Consider the following 19,071-nt stretch of genomic DNA (forward strand, 5'->3'; position numbering starts at 1 on the left):
GTTATGCAGAGGTTATCCTGTATATGTCAGTCAGGTTGGTTAATTATGTCTTTTCAATCTTCTATATCAGTGGTCAGAAAACTTTTTCTGTAAATGTCAGATAGTAGGCTTTGTGAGAGATACAGTCTCTGTTGCATCTACCAAACTCTGCAGCTGTAGTGTTAAGCAGCCATAGATAATACATAAACAAATGAATGTGGCTGTGTTCCAAGAAAACTTTATTTACAAAAAAAAAAAAAAATTGGTAGTGGTGGTATTTTTCATTTATAAAAAAAAAAAAAAAGTAGTGGTGAGCTGGATTTGACCTTTGTGCTGTAGTTCACTGACTCCTGTTCTATATCCCTGTTGGTTTTTCTTAATCTGCTTTTCTATGAGTTACTGGGAGAGTTACATTAAAATCACTAATTAAAATTGTAGATTGATATCTCATTTCTGTCAACTTTTGTTTATATACAGTCAGTTCTCATAATTCTCAGTAGTAGTGTTCCAAAAAATCACTACAAACACTGAACTAATAAATACTGAACCATTACTCAGAGGAGAAATATGGGGTTAAGCCTCTAGTCACATTTTTGTCAGCCAGTCAGTACATAATCTTTTTGTGTGTCTTTCTGCATAAAGACACCTTATTTAATATTGTTGGTTTATAATGATTGAACTAATGGCCAACAACACCATAACTAATGCCTGAATGAATCTTATCTAACATAGATATTTTCTCCATGAGACATATCACAGGCTTCTTGCACGTAGGCACGCTAGACAGCACATAACTGCTATACATATAGGCCATTTAAAAAGTGAAATCATCAGCCAGGCGTGGTGGCTCACGTCTGTAATCCTAGCACTTTGGCAGGCCTAGGTGGGCAGATCACAAGGTCAGGAGATGGAGACCGTCATGGCCAACATGGTGAAACCCCATCTCTACTAAAAATACAAAAATTAGCTGGGTGTGGTGGCAGGCGCCTGTAGTCCCACCTACTCAGGAGGCTGAGGCAGGAGAATTGCTTGAACCTGGGAGGCGGAGGTTGCAGTGAGCCGAGATCGCATCACTGCACTCCAGCCTGGCAACAGAGCAAGACTCTGTCTCAAATAAAAAAGAAAAAGTGAAATCATCAAGAAAAAGCACAAAAATGCAGTAAATATGGCACTAAATAGACTGAGAAGTGGACACTTATTTACAGTATCAGAGCTGAAACAAGAAAGCAGAAGATCACCTTGTTGAGCCTCATCTGGGAACATGTAGGTCAGGCAATTCAAATTTTTTACCTTCCTGTACATGTCCACAAATGACTGCAAAATAACTGCAAGTGTTGATTTTGAGGTTGCAAATAATTTTAGTGTGTGAATTTACAAATACGTAATCTGTGAATAATAAGAAATGCTATAGGAAGCTATGTTTGCCAGATGCATAGCAATTTCGATTTGTTGAATCTTCTATTGAAAGGACTGTTTTGTCATTACAAATCGTTACTCAGTTTTTGTTGTTGTTGCTGTTTTTGAGACAATCTCTGTCACCCAGGCTAGAGTGCAGTGGTGTGATCTCAGCTCACTGCAACCTCCGCCTCCCAGGTCCAAACGACTCTCCTGCCTCAGCCTCCTGAGTAGCTAGGATTACAGGTACTCACCACCATGCCCGGCTAATTTTTTTTTTTTTTTTTTTTGAGACGGAGTTTTGCTCTTTCGCCCAGGCTGGAGTGCAGTGGCACAATCTCGGCTCACTGCAAGCTCTGCCTCCCGGGTTCACGCCATTCTCCTGCCTCAGCCTCTCCGAGTAGCTGGGACTACAGGCACCCGCCACCACGTCTGGCTAATTTTTTGTATTTTTTAGTAGAGACGGGGTTTCACCGTGGTCTTGATCTCCTGACCTCGTGATCCGCCCGCCTCGGCCTTCCAAAGTGCTGGGATTACAAGCGTGAGCCACCACGCCCAGCATGCCCGGCTAATTTTTGTATTTTTAATAGAGATGGGGTTTCACCACGTTGGTCAGGCTGGTCTCAAACTCCTGACCTCGTGATCTGCCTGCCTCGGCCTCCCAAAGTGCTAGGATTACAGGCATGAGCCACCGCACCCGGCCCGTTACTCATTTTTTATACCTCTTTCTTACCTTAAAATCTACCATATATGATAGTAATGCAGCCATATCAACTATCTTTTGGTTTTGATTATATGGTGTATCTTTTTCCATCCTTTTACTTTCAATCTACATAATCCCTATATATATATAATATGTTTCCTTTGTTGTTGTATTATACTTTCTTTATCTTTTCTTTAATACAATTATTTAGTCCAGAGAATGGTACATTTTTTTCTATAAAGGCAAGTAATAAATATTTTCAATTTTGACAATCATAAGGTCTCTGATGGAACTTCTCAGTGCCATTTCAGCACAAAAACAGCCATAAACAATGCAACATGATTGGGTGTGCCTGTGTGCCAATTGACTTTATTTAAAAAGCAGCAAGTGGCCAGGTACAGTGACTCACACTTACAATCCCAGAGCTTTTGGAGGCCAAGGTGGGAGGATCACTTGAGGCCAGGAGTTCAAGATTAGCCTAGGCAACATAGCAAGACCCTGTCTTTACCACACATACACAAAAAACTGGCAAGCCAGATTTGGCCCAAAGGCCATAATTTGCTGACCCCTGCCCTGTTGTATGCCCAGGGTAGTCTGTTGGGATGGAATAAAAATTGTAGAAAGTTTATTTAAATTTTTTGGCTACAAAAATAAGAATTAAAAAGTTTTACTAATGTATCTATTTATAGTATATGTATATAACTCATAAATATATATAGATCATTTATAAACATTTTCTTTGAGACAAGGTCTTGCTCTGTCACCAAGGCTGGTATACAGTGGTGTGATCATGGCTCACTGCAGCCTCAACCTCCTGGGCTCAAGCAATCCTCCTGCCTCAGCCTCCCAAGTAGCTGGGACTACAGGCACATACCACCATACCTGGGCTAATTTTTTTAATTTTTTGTAGAGACAGGGCCTTGCTGTATTGCCCACTCTGGTCTTGAATTCCTGGGCTCAAGCAGTCCTCCTACCTTGGCCTCCCAAAGTGCTGGGATTACAGGCATGAGCCACTGCACCTCTCCTATAAAAACTTTTACCAATTTAATACCTTCAAAGTATAAGATAAAATTAGATTCAAAATAGGCATCCTTTATATTCATTTAAGCTTTTTAGAGTTAAACCTGGTAAGAATTGTTTTCATGGGTATTTTCTATATCATCTAATTCTGAACCCTTCAGATTGAATAGAAATGTACTGTTACAGGCATCAGTGTCATTCAAGGACGTGACTATAGAATTCACCCAGGAGGAGTGGCAGCAAATGGCCCCTGTTCAGAAGAATCTGTACAGAGATGTGATGCTGGAGAACTACAGCAACCTCATCTCAGTGGGTAAGCATGTAAACATAACTTACCCTTGTAACTCCATATAGAAGGTATTTCTAAGTGCCAATACATGTGAACAATTTACTTAAAGTTTAATGTTATTTAGGCTTTTCATTCAGGATTCCAAAGTAACTATGCCCTGTCGAGGACTAGAAAGAATGTGTTGTCAACTCCCAGTGATAAATGCAAAGGAGCACTTTCAGGATACTGCTTCCAAAGCTGTATTTTCTTCCACTTTTGGAGACTAAAATCTCATATATCTGGTCTAAGTCCTTGATTGTGTTTTATTTACAGGGTACTGCCATTTCAAACCAGAGGTGATCTTCAAGTTGGAGCACGGAGAAGAGCCTTGGTTCTCAGAGGAGGAATTCTCAAACCAGAGTCACCCAAGTGAGTTACTGAGCAGTAGTAGACATAATTCTGCAGGAGTGGTTAGACTCCAGGTCACTTTAGGGGTGAACACCTAAATATTGCAAGACTTTTCTTAGAAAGCCTAAAGGCACAAAAAGCAGCAGTTAAAAGAAAATGATTAATAAAGTTGATTCCATTAAAAGTAAGAAATTTGTTAATAAAATATATTATTCAAAGGGTGAAAAGACAAGCCACCAACTAGCATAATATGTATGTAGTGCAAATAACTTAGAAAGGATATGCTTCCTGAAAATGTAAAGAACTTCTGCAAGTCATTGTGGGAAAAGATAGGCAACCCAGATGAAAAATGGGCAAAAACACTGAACAAGAACTTTTTAATATGTATGGCCAGTAAATCTTTGAAAATGTGTTCAATCTCATTAGTTTTCATGGAGCACAAAATAATATATGAAGTGAGATATGAGGTGAAATAACAGATATGAAGTGAGTTTACAAATATGGCAATGCCAAGTCTTGGTGAGGATATGGAATGTTAGACACCGTTAGCCACTGATTGGAAATATAAACTGGTTAAACCACTGTGGTGTCAGGAGGATGTTTTCTTTTTCTTTTTTTTTTTTTTTTGAGACAGACAGAGTCTCCCTCTGTCACTCAGGCTGGAGTGCAGTGGCGCGATCTCGGCTCACTGCAAGCTCCACCTCCCAGATTTACGCCATTCTTCTGCCTCAGCCTCCCGAGTAGCTGGCACTACAGGCGCCTGCCACCATGCCCATCTAATTTTTTGTATTTTTAGTAGAACAGGGTTTCACCATGTTAGCCAGGATAGTCTTGATCCCCTGACCTTGTGATCTGCCTGCCTCAGGCCCCCAAAGTGCTGGGATTACAGGCATGAACCACTGCACCTGGCCTTTTTTTTTTTTTTTTTAATTTCCACAGGTTTTTGGGGAACAGGTGGTATTTGGTTACAAGTAAGTTCTTTAGTGGTGATTTGTGAGATTTTGATGCACCCGTCACCCAAGCAGTATACACTGCACCCAATTTGTAGTCTTTTTTCTCACTCTCCCTTCCCACTCTTCTCCCACCCCAAGTCTCCAAAGTCCATTGTATCATTTTTTTTATCTTTTTAGGACTAGAAGGAATTTTATTTATTAATTTTTTTTTTGCACACAAAACAAAATTTTCTAAAAATAAACAAAAAGATGCATATCAAACATATTAGGAAGGTTGCACATGGGAAGATGGGGAATAGAAATGGGGGGTGGGAATTAAAGAAAATAAATGAGAATGAATCACAACCATAAGACAGGTTAGAGCTATAAACTTTTTCATTTAATCATAAAGGAGTTGGTGCTGTTATAAATTTAATTTGATGTTGAATTGATGAGGGATATCAAATTGTAAGAATGTAGACAATAGACTATTCTAATCATTATAATCTAGATAATGTCAAGACCTAGACTGTAATTTACTTTCAGCTTCTAAACCCCTTCCCTGTTGAGTCTATTCCCAAATTCCTGTTATCTCCTGATTTTCCTTGTTATACTACTTACATTTAGAGTTTTTGTTGTATTTATCCCATTCTCTGTTTTTCCTGCTCCCTAAAATAACTACCCCTATAAAACGCTTAGGTTTTATTTTCTTTCCTCTATCCACCCAGTTAGGAAAACCTTACTAATCACATGCAGAATATGTATTCATTACCAGTTTCCTCTCCCATTTGCACTATATCAATATTATTTTTTAAAGGAGGGTGGTCTGAGATACATATATTTACACACACATACATCTGAATTATTTAATCTTGATAAATCAAATAATTAGGTGCAACATAGGCTGTATGTTGATAAGCCCTACCCACAAAAGATGTAAGAGTCATAAGATGTTTTCAATATTTCTGTTTTAGAAGATTACAGAGGCGATGACCTGATCAAGCAGAAAAAGAAAATCAAAGACAAACACTTGCAGCAAGCAATATGTATCAATAATAAAACATTGACTACAGAGGAAGAGACAGTTTTGGGGAAAACATTCACTCTGCATGTAGCTGCTGTTGCTTCAACAAAAATGTCCTGCAAGTGCGACTCATGGGAAGTGAATTTGCAAAGTATTTCTGAATTTATCATTAATAATAGAAACTATTCAACAAAGAAAATAGGTTGCTGTAATGTATGTGAGAATTCACCTTTCAAAATTAACTTTGAGAAAACTCAGACTGGAGAGAAATTTTATGAACATAATAAAAACATGAAAGCTCTCAATTATAATGAAAATCTTTCCAAGCATCCAAAGTTTCAAACTTTGGAGCAAGCTTTTGAATGTAATAAAATTGTAAAAGCCTTTAATGATAAGGCTAACTGTGTTAAACATAAGAGTCCTCACACGGGAGAAACATCCTCTAAAGATGATGAATTTAGGAAAAATTCTGATAAGAAAACTCTCTTTGACCACAGGAGAACTGGCACAGGGAAGAAACACCTGCATCTTAATCAATGTGGGAAATCCTTTGAGAAGTCAACTGTGGAGGAATATAATAAACTTAACATGGGTATAAAACATTATGAGTTAAATTCAAGTGGAAATAATTTCAACAGAAAGGCACACCTCACTGATCCTCAAACAACTGTCACAGAAGAGAACCCATTGGTAAGTAGTGACAGAACACAGACTTGGGTTAAATCCTCTGAATATCATGAAAATAAGAAATCCTACCAGACATCGGTTCACAGAGTTTGCCAGAGAAGTCACTTGATGATAAAACCCTATAAATGTAATGAATGTGGGAAATCCTTCTGTCAGAAAGGACATCTCATTCAACATCAGAGAACTCACACAGGAGAGAAACCATTTGAATGTAGTGAATGTGGAAAAACTTTCTCCCAGAAGTCACACCTCAGTACTCATCAGAGAATTCATACAGCAGAAAAACCCTATAAATGTAATGAATGTGGAAAAACATTTGTCCAGAAGTCAACCCTCAGGGGACATCAAAGAATTCACACAGGAGAAAAACCGTATGAATGTAGTGAATGTGGGAAAACTTTTGTTCAGAAGTCCACCCTCAGAGATCATCACAGAATTCACACAGGGGAGAAATCGTTTCAATGCAATGAATGTGGAAAAACATTTGGCCAAAAGTCAAACCTCAGAATACATCAGAGAACTCACACTGGGGAGAAAACTTACCAGTGTAATGAATGTGAAAAATCCTTCTGGCGAAAAGATCATCTCATTCAACATCAGAAAACTCACACGGGAGAGAAACCATTCAAATGTAACGAATGTGGGAAAACTTTTGCCCGGACATCAACCCTCAGAGTGCATCAAAGAATTCACACTGGGGAGAAACCATTTAAATGTAATGAATGTGGGAAAAAATTTGTCCGGAAAGCAATCCTTAGTGATCATCAGAGAATTCACACAGGGGAGAAACCCTTTCAGTGTAATAAATGTGCAAAAACTTTTGGCCAGAAATCAAACCTCAGAATACATCAAAGGACTCACAGTGGGGAGAAATCTTATGAATGCAATGAATATGGGAAATTATGTAAGAAGTCAACCCTAAGCTTATACCAGAAAATTCAGGGAGAGGGGAATCCCTATTGATGTAATAACTAGAAAATCCTTTTGACAAAAGGAATACCCCATTTGATATCAGAGATATGCAAAAAACCAATTGAGGGTAGTGAATGTAAGAAGACAGTCCCAGAAGTAAACCCTCACTGTGAATCAGAGAATTCACATAGGAAAGAAACCAGATGAAGATGAATGCAGGAAGAATTGTGTCCAAAAGGCAACGTTCAGAGTATATCAAAGAATTCACACAGGCTTCTGTTTTCAGAGTAGTATGGATAGGCCTGAATGAAGTCATACCCTATTAGATAGCTCCCACACATCACACAGGCTGGTAATCTCTTAACCAGCACCAATTTCATTTTACTCCAGGCACATAGTCCAAATTTCCCAATCTTGTTTTCATCCAGGTGGGTCTTTGTGACTGGCTACTAAGATGTGGATGTCCATGATGTATATCACATCCCAGTCTGAAACAAGAGACTTCCCTAACAAATTACCAGAGCCCTGTCACAACAAAACGGATATCATTTCTAGGACAAACTTGGTGCCGTGCTTTAATGTGGCATGGGTACAAGATAAAGAAGTCTGTGCCTGATTGAATATACGCAGCAAAATTCTCCTGCGTCTTTCCCAGTTGAACATTATGTGAGCAAAATTTAAGCTTATACAGTAGTCCCCCCTTATCTGCATTTTCACTTTATGCAATTTCCATTAACCATGGTCAACTGCACTTTAAAGTTATTAAATGGATCCAGAAATAAACAATTCCTACATTTTAAACTGCACCTGATTCTGAGTAGTGTGGTGAAGTCTCATGCCCTCCTGCTCTCCCATGAGGGTTATTGAATCATTCCTTAGTCTAGCATATTCACAGTGTATACACTATCTGCCAGTTAGTCACTTACTTGGCATTTTAGTTATCAGATCACCTGTCGGTATGGCAGTGCTCGTATTCAAGTAACCCTTGTTTTACTAAATAATGGCCTCAAATTGCAAGAGCAGTTCTGGCATGTTATAATTATTCCATTTTATTATTAGTCGTTAATCTCTTGCTGTGCCTAATTTATAAATTAAACTATCATAGGCATGTGTATATGTAGGAAAAAAATACAGTATATACAGGGTTCAGTATACCCGTGGTTTCAGACATCAACTTGGGATCCTTGGAGAGCATTCCTTGTAGTTAAGCAGGGACTACTGTATTCTGTTGAGCTTTTACATGTTTGAGTCTGTTTGTTTCTACACATAATTTAGTTATCTTCTGCTAGGAAGGCAGAAAGCTTCTGTGGAAGGCAGAAAGCTTCTGTGGAAGGCAGGCTTAAGTCAACCAGAGGGCACAAACCTTATTAGGAGGCTACAGAGTCAAGGAGAACCTCAAATATGATCAGAGAATTTTGGAAAAGACATCCTTTCAATGTAATGAAATTGATAGTACCACCTGATACAGGGCTTTGCATGAACCTAAAAGTCTTTTGCCTGAATGGTGAGCAGCCACTGTGCAGTTCAATGTAATTGTGCCTTGCTTAATTGCAGAGGTACTTCCTCCACACCTCCTGACACCTCCATATACCCCAGGTATATCTGCTTTAAGGAGGAGTTTTCCCTGGCTCCAAAGGCCATTGGCACCCACCCAACTATTACGAGAAACTTCTGAGGAGGGGAGGGACTCAGATTTATATGGCTTTATTGAATCCATGCCCAAGGCAACATCTTACTAGTTCCTGTGGGGGTACAGGACACCTAGATTTAGCTAATGGGGTTTGGCAATGGGAAGGCAAACAAATGTAACAACCTTATGGGTGAGGTACTTTGGGCCAGTGGAGTGTACTACAGTTAGGTTTACATCTGAAAGTATAGTAGGGATTAATTCCCATAAGTTATAGAGAATTCTAATTCCCTGTAATTCGCATAAGTCATAGAATTCTAATCAGGAATAATTGTATGTAAAGATACCTCTGAGGTCCAACAGCTCTGATTATTTTGGGCTTCAAGTCTCTGTGACTGGTGATTTTGTGGGTTGAAACTTCTGGCAAAAGGGGGCAGCCCTTGGGAGCTGGGGGACAGAGGATTGACTTGGTTCCCTGACATGGGTACCAGGTCCACCCCTTCTGAAAAGCAGCTGTTAGTTTACTCTTGGGTTCTTTTACACATTGGATATTTCTTCCCTGGGTAGAGGGTTCTGACCTAAAATTCCAGTTTGGGAGTTTGTCGTCTTGGACTCAACAACTAACAAAATGAAAAGAACCCAGCAAGCCTCACTTGTGGAATGAAAATGGAGCATTCAGGAAAGCAGCTGTCCTGGCCCCACAGTATGTCAGCTGTATAGGCAATAGTAGTAGCTGTCTCTTAGAAGGGAAATAATGTATCACCTCTTTCTAGAACGAAGCAAAGTTCCTGGCTTAGTAGAGCCCTCAATTCATAGAGGTTACTGTAATTGGGCCTGGCTCACTGATGGTTTCGCTAACTGAAACTACTGGGATCCTGTGTGTGTTCAAACTCAGTGCCATTAACAAACCCAAAGTGAAGCGGTCACTCCTCTCAGTGGAAAGAGCACAAGGATGTTCTCAGCTCTGGCCAATACTCCATTTCATGAACTTTGTTACATTTTTGTTAAGCCTTGGGCTCTGGATGTGGCCTAGATATTTGATATTCTAATTGGAAATTATAGATTAAAAAGCACCCTTTCATTATTTGTACAGTGGGGGTAAAAGTCAAAGCTGCTTAGTACAACCATCTGCGTTGCTCAAGTAGATGCCCATAATAAGAGACTATTTTCTGATAAGACTGACTGGAATCAAGCTGCCGAAAGCTTTCTCCATCCAGATTGTGACCATTGCTACCTGGATCCATCATTTTACTGTATGGCAAAAAATTACCCATGTCACACTGGGTGACATGGTAAAAGTACATGGTACTTTTACAGTACCATGTACTGTACAAAATAAAGGTCTCTTTATCCGATGCTTCCATTGATGTCATTGGATATAAGAATTTACAAAACTTTTTTCCTTCTGGATAAATAGCCAGTACTACATATGCCATTGATTAATTCACCTTTCTCCCACTGATTTTAAATATCTTTATATACTAAATTGTCATTTGTAAAGATAGTGCATATGACTGATTAAACGTTCTGATATTTTAGTAACATCATTTTGTGAATAGGACTGGCATGTATAGGAGCCATAACCATCTTTCTGGCCTGCTATTGAATTTTTCACAGAAGGATAATTGAATCAAGTTTGGAAAAAGAACACATCTTAGGACTTAAGAAATAGAATATCATAGGCCAGAACTGCCAGCAGCCTTACCAAGAAAATGCATTGACAATAGGAGAACATAAGGTTACCCCTGGAAAGAAGGAGATATGACAGGAAAGTTAATGGTACACAAGCCCAGTTAGTGCCTGTTAGGACCAGTTAGTCCCTGAGAATCAAAACATCACTGTTTACTCTGTTTTTGTAATACTTCGTAATATAAAGCAAGTCTTTCTTTAAACTTTTTTTACTCAGACACTTTCTGAAAGAAAATATTTAGAATCATCTCTCTCCCTGCCTCTTTTAAATAGGATATTTGAAGATTATGATTGGGTTTGGTATTAAGGATCAGGAACCCTGTAGGGTGGAACTGATTCACCCAGGTGGCCTGAGTCATTGGGAGGCCAGGTGGTAAAGCCCCATGACTGGGGACTCAGGCTTCACCTGCTGTCCCTTAGCAGAGGGCGGCCCACAGGATACCTTTCCATACATCACCAATTGGAGACCATGGTCTGTGCTCTAGTCATGTATGCTCCCTCTCCCTGCCTGGTTGATCTCCCTAGCAACTCATGGTCTTTTACTCTAGCAGATGGATGCCTCATCTAGAGACTCTGGAGGAGCTGATTTTCTGTCTGCCCACCCACTAAGGGCCTTCAAGCTAATAAAGATAGAAAACAGGGCGGGAATTTTTGTCTGTTTTATTCACAGTGTATTTCAAACACATGAAACAGTCCCTCTTCGTATTAGGCAGTCAGAAATACTTGCTGAAGGTACAGTTATCAAAGTGAAATCTGAACATTTTTCCTTTTGATGTTCCAAGTTATCTTTTGAGGTGATTAATTTTAAATAGGTAAAATATTGCTATAAGTTCCCTATTCACGGGTATTTTATAAATTTTTAAAACTTGTTCTTAATCTTCAGAAGTGTACAGAACTGTTCTTCATACTTTTGTCAACCAAAACATGTATTTTCAATAAATTGAGATTCCCAGTTCAAAGTTATGTCTACACATTTAATCAGCTTATTAGTATTATTATTATTTTTTTTTTTTTGCTTTGCTTCCACACTTACACTGGTACTCTAAGTACCAGTCTAAGCAATTTTGCAAAACAATAATGTAAAATCCTATTTCCAAGATCAACCAGATGGGCATGCAAAGAATCTGGGGATCATCACTTTAATCCATTTTAACAATAGTTCCCCTCATTTTTACTCTCCAAATAATCCTTCTGACAGTTCAAAAAAGTTTTTTGTTACATTCAGATATCTTTGCCCTTGGAGAGACATGTTACCCTGAAAGAAGGGGTATAACACCTTCATGTGACTTCCTGCCTCTATGTGTGTCTTCTCTGATACCTTTTCATATTAAATGTCTTCCCAGAACCCCAGAAGAAATAATATCTTCTGTCCTTGTACTAGGGTAGCCTTTTATAATGGGAGATAAATTTGTTTTCTTGTTAGATTGCACAGTCTTCAAGTACCAACAGCCTGCCTGGCCAACTGGCTATTTTAGTGATTCTAAGGAGCACTGACAGAACTGTATAACTAGTTTACACATCAGCTGACTGACCCGTTGATACTTAAACTAGGAAACTGGTTGGCCTGATTTCTTAGCAAAAGACATCCGCCAAAATAAATTTGACTAATCAGATATGCTGGGACTGAGTGACAGGTTCAGGATGGGTAATGTCATCGCTAACTAATGAAGCCTTCCTATCCTCATTTAGTTCCTTATTCACCAGATGTCTCCAATGCATACATGCCTAACAATTCAATAATCCCTCAAATGGCAAGGGTGAAGAGGCTACACTCTTTAAAAAAAAAAAAAAAAAAAAAAAAAGAAATATTTAATGAGCCAAAAGAATTGAGATGACGACAACCTTGTACATACCTTTAGCATACCTTATTATGGCTTACTCCTCTCTTACTTGATGTTCAGATGCACTAAATTAAATGCTCCAAACCAATATACCAATCTCTCAGTCCTCACTGGAGCCAACTAGTGATCAGTCTTTTTCCCCTTTGCCTCATTTATGTAACCTGCCTGACATCTGTGGCATGAATCTGCAAGCCATGCCCTAATCCATTTCACACCAAATAATTTGTACCCTCAGGAAACCCTTATTTCCTTAGAAACATGCAATATTCTTTAGAATATGACAGTTATTAACCATCATATTCCTAATCCCTCCATTAATGGTAACAATCCTTGCCCCAAAGTCATTTAATGCCTCTCTTACCAACTTTGATCTTTTACCACTTTCCTAGTGTCTCTGTCACTTTGTATTGCCTTGTCAACAATGACTTGTAACTGCCTTCTCTCTGGACAATGTGGGCTTTAAGGACAGGTCATGATTTAATAAGAAAAAGGAGGGAGGTATCACAACAATCACATTTGAAAAATACAAATTGTAAAAGCAATCCACTTTGATAGCTCTTAGTGGAGACTTCAACTCCCCTCTTTCAATAGTGAGTGAAACAATAGATAAGAAAGAAGGTCAAAAGGAAATAGAGGATCTGAACTAAACCATAAACCAGTTATACCTAACCTAACATCTATACAGAACACTTCACCCAACACCTTCTGCATACAAATTCTTCTCAAGTGTACATGAAACATTCTCTAGGATAGACCACGATATTAGGGCACAAAACAAGCCTAATGAGTTTTAAAGGTTAAAGTAATATAATGTACCTCCTGGGCACAGTGGCCGGGCACAGTGGCACACACCTGTAATTCCAGCACCTTGAGAGGCCCAGGCAGGAGGATCTCGAGCCCAGGATTTTGAGACCAGCCTGGGCAACATGGCAAAATCCCATCTCCAAAAGATACAAAAATTCAGCCGAGCATGGTGGCATGAACCTGTAGACTTAGCAACTCAGGAGACTGAGGTAGGAGGATCACTTGAGTCTGGAAGGTTGAGGCTGCAGTGAACCAAGATTGTGCCATTGCACTCCAGCCTGGGCGATGAAGTGAGACCTTATTTCAAAAAAAAAAGTATCTTCTCTGATCAAAACAGAATGAAAACAGAAGTCAGTAAGAGAAGAAAACTTGAAAAACTAAAAAACAGAAGAATGTGGAAATCAAATGACACATTTTTAAAAAATTAAAAGATTAAAGAAAAAATCACAGAGGAAATTAGAAAATACTTTGAGATGAATGAAAATGAAAATCTACCACAATGTATGAACGTAGCTAAAGCAGTGCTTAGGGAGAAACTTATAGCTGAAAACACTTGCATTAAATAGATCAATAACCTAACTATATACTTTAAGGAACTCTTGATAAATAAGTGCAAACTTAAACCAAAGATAGCAGAAGGAAAGAAAGAATAAAAAGAGAGATAAACAAAATAGAAAATAGAATAACAGTAGAACAAAACAGAAAATTGGTTCTTTAAAATTATTAACAAAATTGACAGACCTTTAGGTAGCCTGACCAAGAAAAAAAGGACTCAAATTATTAAATCAGAAATGAAAGAACATTACTACCAACCTTTCACAAATAAAAAGGTTTATAAATAAAAAGGAAGTTGGAGAACTCACACTTCCCAATTTCAAAACTCATTACAAAGCTACAGTAATCAAAACAGTGTGATACTGACATAAGGACAGACATATAGATCCATGAAATAGAACTGAAAACCCCATACATCTATGCTCCATTGATTTTCGACAAGAATGGCAAGACATTTCGATGAACAAACGAGTCTTTTCAACAAATGGTGCTGGGACAACAACTGGGTATCCATGTGCAAGAGTGAAGTAGACCCCTACCCAACACCATATATAAAAATTAATTCAAAATAGATCAAAGACCTAAATATAAGAGCTAAAACTATGAAACTCTGAGAGGAAAACAGAGGGGTAAATCTTTTTTGAGACAGGGTCTTACTCTGTCACCCAGGCTGCAGTGCAGTGGCACAATCTTAGCTCACTACAGCCTCAACCTCCTGGGCTTAGGTGATCATCCCACCTCAGCCTCCCAAGTATCTGGGACTACAGGTGTGTATCACCACACCTGGCTAATTTTTGTATTTTTTTGTAGCAATGGTGTTTTGCCACGTTGCCGGGGTTGTCTTGAACTCCTGGGCACAAGTGATCCTCCTACCTTGGCCTCCCAAAGTGCTGGGACTGCAGACGTGAGCCACTGTGCCTGGCTAGGAACAAATTTTTTACATTGGGTTTGACAATCATTTTTTACATACGGCCCTAAGAACACAATCAGGAACAACAAAAAGTTGATAAATTGAACTTCATCAAAGTTAAAACTTTTGTTCAGCAAAGGACACTCTAAGGGAAGCAGAAAGACAACCCAATGAATGGGAGGAAAAATTTTCAAATAATATATTTGATAGGGGTCCGGTATCCATAATATATAAAGAATTCTAAAGACAATCCAGTTCAAAAATGGGTGAAGACTTTAATAGGCATTTTTCTAGAAAAGATAACGAATAGCCTACAAGCACATCAAAAGATGCTTAATTACATTAGTTATTAAGGAAATGCAAATTAAATCCACAATGACATTCTACTTCACACCCACTATGATGGTTATAATTTTTTTTAAAAAGTAGAGGCTGGGTACAGTGGCTCATGCCTGTAATCCCAGCACTTTGGGAGGCTGAGGCGGGTGGATCATGAGGTCAGGAGATCAAGAACATCCTGGCCAACATGGTGAAACCCCGTCTACTAAAAATACAAAACTTAGCTAGGTTTGGTGGTGCACACTTGTAGTTCCAACTACTCAGGAGCCTGAGGCAGGAGAATCACTTGAACCCGGGAGGCAGAGGTTGCAGTGAGCCGAGATTGTGCCACTGCACTCCAGCCTGGCGACAGAGTAAGCCTCCATCTCTAAATAAATAAATAAATAAATAAATAAATAAATAAATAACAACTGTTGGCAAAGATGTGGAGAATTTGAAGCCCTCATACATTGCTGGTAGGAATATTAAACGGTGCAGTCACTCTGGAAAATAGTTTGTCTGCTCCTCAACATGTTAATCATACAATTACCTTATGAGCCAGCAATTCCACTCCTATGTGTATATTCAAAAGAATTGAAAATGTGAGTTCAAACAAAAACTTGTATATGAATGCCATAGCAACATTATTCACATATATAATAACCGGAAGGTGGAAACAAGCCAAAGGCCCATCAACAGACAAGTGAATAAAGAGAATGTGGTCTAATCCATTCATAAAATGGGATATTATTTAGCCATGAAAAGTAATGAAGTACAACTGATATGTACCACAACACAGATGAACCTAAAAACATGTTAACTGAAAGAAACCAAACATTAAAGGTAGTCTTCAAAGCAAAGGATATTTCCAGGGTAGACAGTTATATTGCATCATTATAGAAAAGCTCCATCCACCAAGAAGACAAAAATCCTATGTGCACAAAACAATAGAGCATCGATATACATGAAACTAAAACTTACAGAATTAGGAGAAATAGAAAAGTCTACTAACATAGTTGGTGAATTCAATATGCCTCTCTCAACAATTGATGGAACCACCACACAGGAAATTGGCAAATATATAAAAGAATTCCATCACTCAGCTGAAGATAATATACATTTATAGAACACTCCACCCAACAACTGCAGAATATACATTCATTTCAAGTACACATGGAGAATTCAACAAGTTAGATCATATAATGTGTCATAAAGCAAACTGTAAATTTTTGAATATCGATATGCAGACTATGTCCTCTGACTATAATGGAATCAAACTAGAAATAAGTAACAAGATTTTTTTAATGTAAGCACATAGAAAGTAAACAGCATACTTTTAAAGCATGCTTTTAAATATTCCATAGGACAAATAGGAAGTTGAAAAGAAAACTAAAAAGTAATGTCAATGAATAAAAAGATAAAACCTTGTCAAAATTCGTGCCATGGGCTGGGCACGGTGGCTCACGCCTGTAATCCCAGCACTTTGGGAGGCCAAGGTGGGTGGATCATGAGGTCAGGAGATCGAGACCATCCTGCCTAACATGGAGAAACCCCCTCTCCACTAAAACTACAAAAAATTAGCCGGGCGTGGTGGCAGGCACCTGTAGTCCCAGCTACTCAGGAGGCTGAGGCAGGAGAATGGCGTGAACCCAGGAGGCGGAGCTTGCAGTGAGCCGAGATGGTGCCACTGCACTCCAGCCTTGGCGACAGAGCAAGACTCTGTCTCAAAAAAAAAAAAAAAAAAAAAAAAATTGTGCCATGGAGCCAAAGCAGTGCTGTGGAGGAAATATATACCACCAGATGTTTACATTAGAAAATAAAGTTCTCAAATCAGTAGTCCAAGCTCACACCTCAGGAAACAGAGTAGAGCAAAATAAACTCAAAGCCAGCAGAAGGAAAGAAATAGTTAACATAACCACAGGATTCGATCATATTAAAAACAGAAAAATGGCTGGGCGCAGGGGCTCACGCTTGTAATCCCAGCACTTTGGGAGGCCGAGGCGGGCGGATCACGAGGTCAGGAGATCGAGACCACGGTGAAACCCCGTCTCTACCAAAAATACAAAAAATTAGCCGGGCGTGGTGGCGGGCGCCTGTAGTCCCAGCTACTCGGAGAGGCTGAGGCAGGAGAATGGCGTGAACCCGGGAGGCGGAGCTTGCAGTGAGCCGAGATTGCGCCACTGCACTCCAGCCTGGGCAACAGAGCGAAACTCCGTCTCAAAAAAAAAATAATAATAATAATAGAGAAAAATCCATGAAACTTGAGTTGATCATTTGTAAAGATCAATAAAATTGATGAAACTCTACTATGATGGGGAAAAAAAAGACACAAATTACCAATGTGAGGAATGAAAGAGGTGATATCACTACAGACTCCACAGACATTAAAAGGATAATAGGAACAGCACAAAAACTGTGCACATAAATTTGACAGTTTAGGTGAAACTGACCAATATTCAGGTCAATACCTCAAAGCCACAAATTACCAAAATTCACCCAAAATAAAACAGATAATCTGAACTTTTAAAAACCTTTAAATAAATAAAATTTGTAGTAAAAACATTCCAGGAAAGAAATGTTCAGGCCCAGTTTATTTCCATGGAGAATTCTCACAGATTGACAGAATTAATATCAATTCTACACAAACTCAGAATTGAAGAGGGAATACTCTACAACTCCTTTCATGAGGCCTGTATTAATTTCATACATGTAATAAAGATAAGAAAAGAAAGAAAACTAAAGACATATCTCTTTTTCATGCATGTGAAAAAAAATCCTCAAAAAAATTTTTAAACAGTAACACAACAAACAATTCAATTCGAAAATGGGAAAAAGACATGAGTAGTCTCTGTTTTGTCAATGAAGATATACCAATGTGTGTTACATTTCCCACCCTGTATATTATGTTTTGGCATTTTTAAAAAATCCCTTCAGCCTGGGGAGTGACTGCCTCTCCCAGGTCTAGCTAACTCTTAGAGACAGCAAAGGGCCCAACCAGGTGCATGCTTTTGATATGCAAACTAATCAATCCAGAGCCATACCTCCTCTGTCTGGCCTGTATATCCCAGAAGACAATATTCCTCAACCTTAATCATCCAGGGCCAGGCACCAGGCAACTAAGGGACCACTCCTTTAGTTGAGAGCCCACCAGAATTATTCAACCTACCTAATCTTAAACTGTTTACCTTGCCTTGCCTCGTCTTTTCCATGGAAACCCCAATAAAGACTCCAGTCTCAGCTTTCCCCTTGCTCCTGTCTTCTGCCACCAGACCAAACCTGGTATTCCTCCCATGGCCCTGTGTAGCATGCTATGTCTCTTTTCTAGGGGAACTGTCAGTTACATTAAACTTTTCTTTCAATGGCATTGACCTTTATATGCCATCACTCAGTCACCACATAAGTAAGACCTGGGCACGGAATGCAATGGCAAATAAATGAAATGACATTCAACATGATTTGAAATTAAGGAACTACAAATTAAAACCACAATGAGGTACCTATTAAGATGGCTAAAATTTAGAATGTTGACACTAACAAGTATTGACAAAGATACAGAACTAGATCTCTCATATACTGGTGATAGAATTAAAAATGGCACAGCTACAAAAATACTTTTGCAGTTTCTTACAAAATTAAACATACATGTACCATACTACCAAGCAATCTTACTTGTGGGCATTTATCCTAGAGAAACGAAGTTACGTTCACACAAAAACTTGAACACAAACGTTATGTGATTTATGTGTAATAGCTAAAAACTGGAAACTCAAATGTCCTTCGGTGGGTGAATATAAACACATTGTGGTGCATCCATATTATGGAATACTATGTAGCAATGAAAACGAACCAACTATTGACATCCACAACAATTTCCATGGCTCTACACAATTTCTGTGGCTCTCAAGGGAATTGTTATGTGAAAGGTTACATATTTCATGACTATTTATATAACATTCAAGAAAGGACATAGAGATGGAAACCCAATTAGTGGTTGTAAGA

The 19,071-nt window shown here is 38.7% G+C and overlaps 1 protein-coding gene across 6 annotated transcripts in view; it reads left to right on the forward strand.

Moving 5' to 3' along the window:
* The window catches only part of ZNF510 (zinc finger protein 510), a 41,453-nt gene extending 33,319 nt beyond the window's left edge, over nt 1-8,134 (forward strand). For 5 of the 6 annotated variants that reach the window (XM_055271772.2, XM_055271775.2, XM_055271773.2 and 2 more), the window contains 3 exons: nt 3,284-3,410; nt 3,699-3,794; nt 5,680-8,134. In XM_055271772.2, coding sequence (XP_055127747.1) covers nt 3,284-3,410; nt 3,699-3,794; nt 5,680-7,379 — 1,923 coding nt within the window. In that variant the 3' untranslated portion in view covers nt 7,380-8,134. The remainder of the gene's footprint in view (nt 1-3,283; nt 3,411-3,698; nt 3,795-5,679) is intronic. The other variant, XM_063636893.1, reaches the window with a different exon arrangement.
* The last annotated feature ends 10,937 nt before the right edge of the window (nt 8,135-19,071 follow it).

Source organism: Symphalangus syndactylus, chromosome 3 (genome assembly GCF_028878055.3).
Source record: "Symphalangus syndactylus isolate Jambi chromosome 3, NHGRI_mSymSyn1-v2.1_pri, whole genome shotgun sequence".
Lineage (NCBI taxonomy): Eukaryota > Metazoa > Chordata > Mammalia > Primates > Hylobatidae > Symphalangus > Symphalangus syndactylus.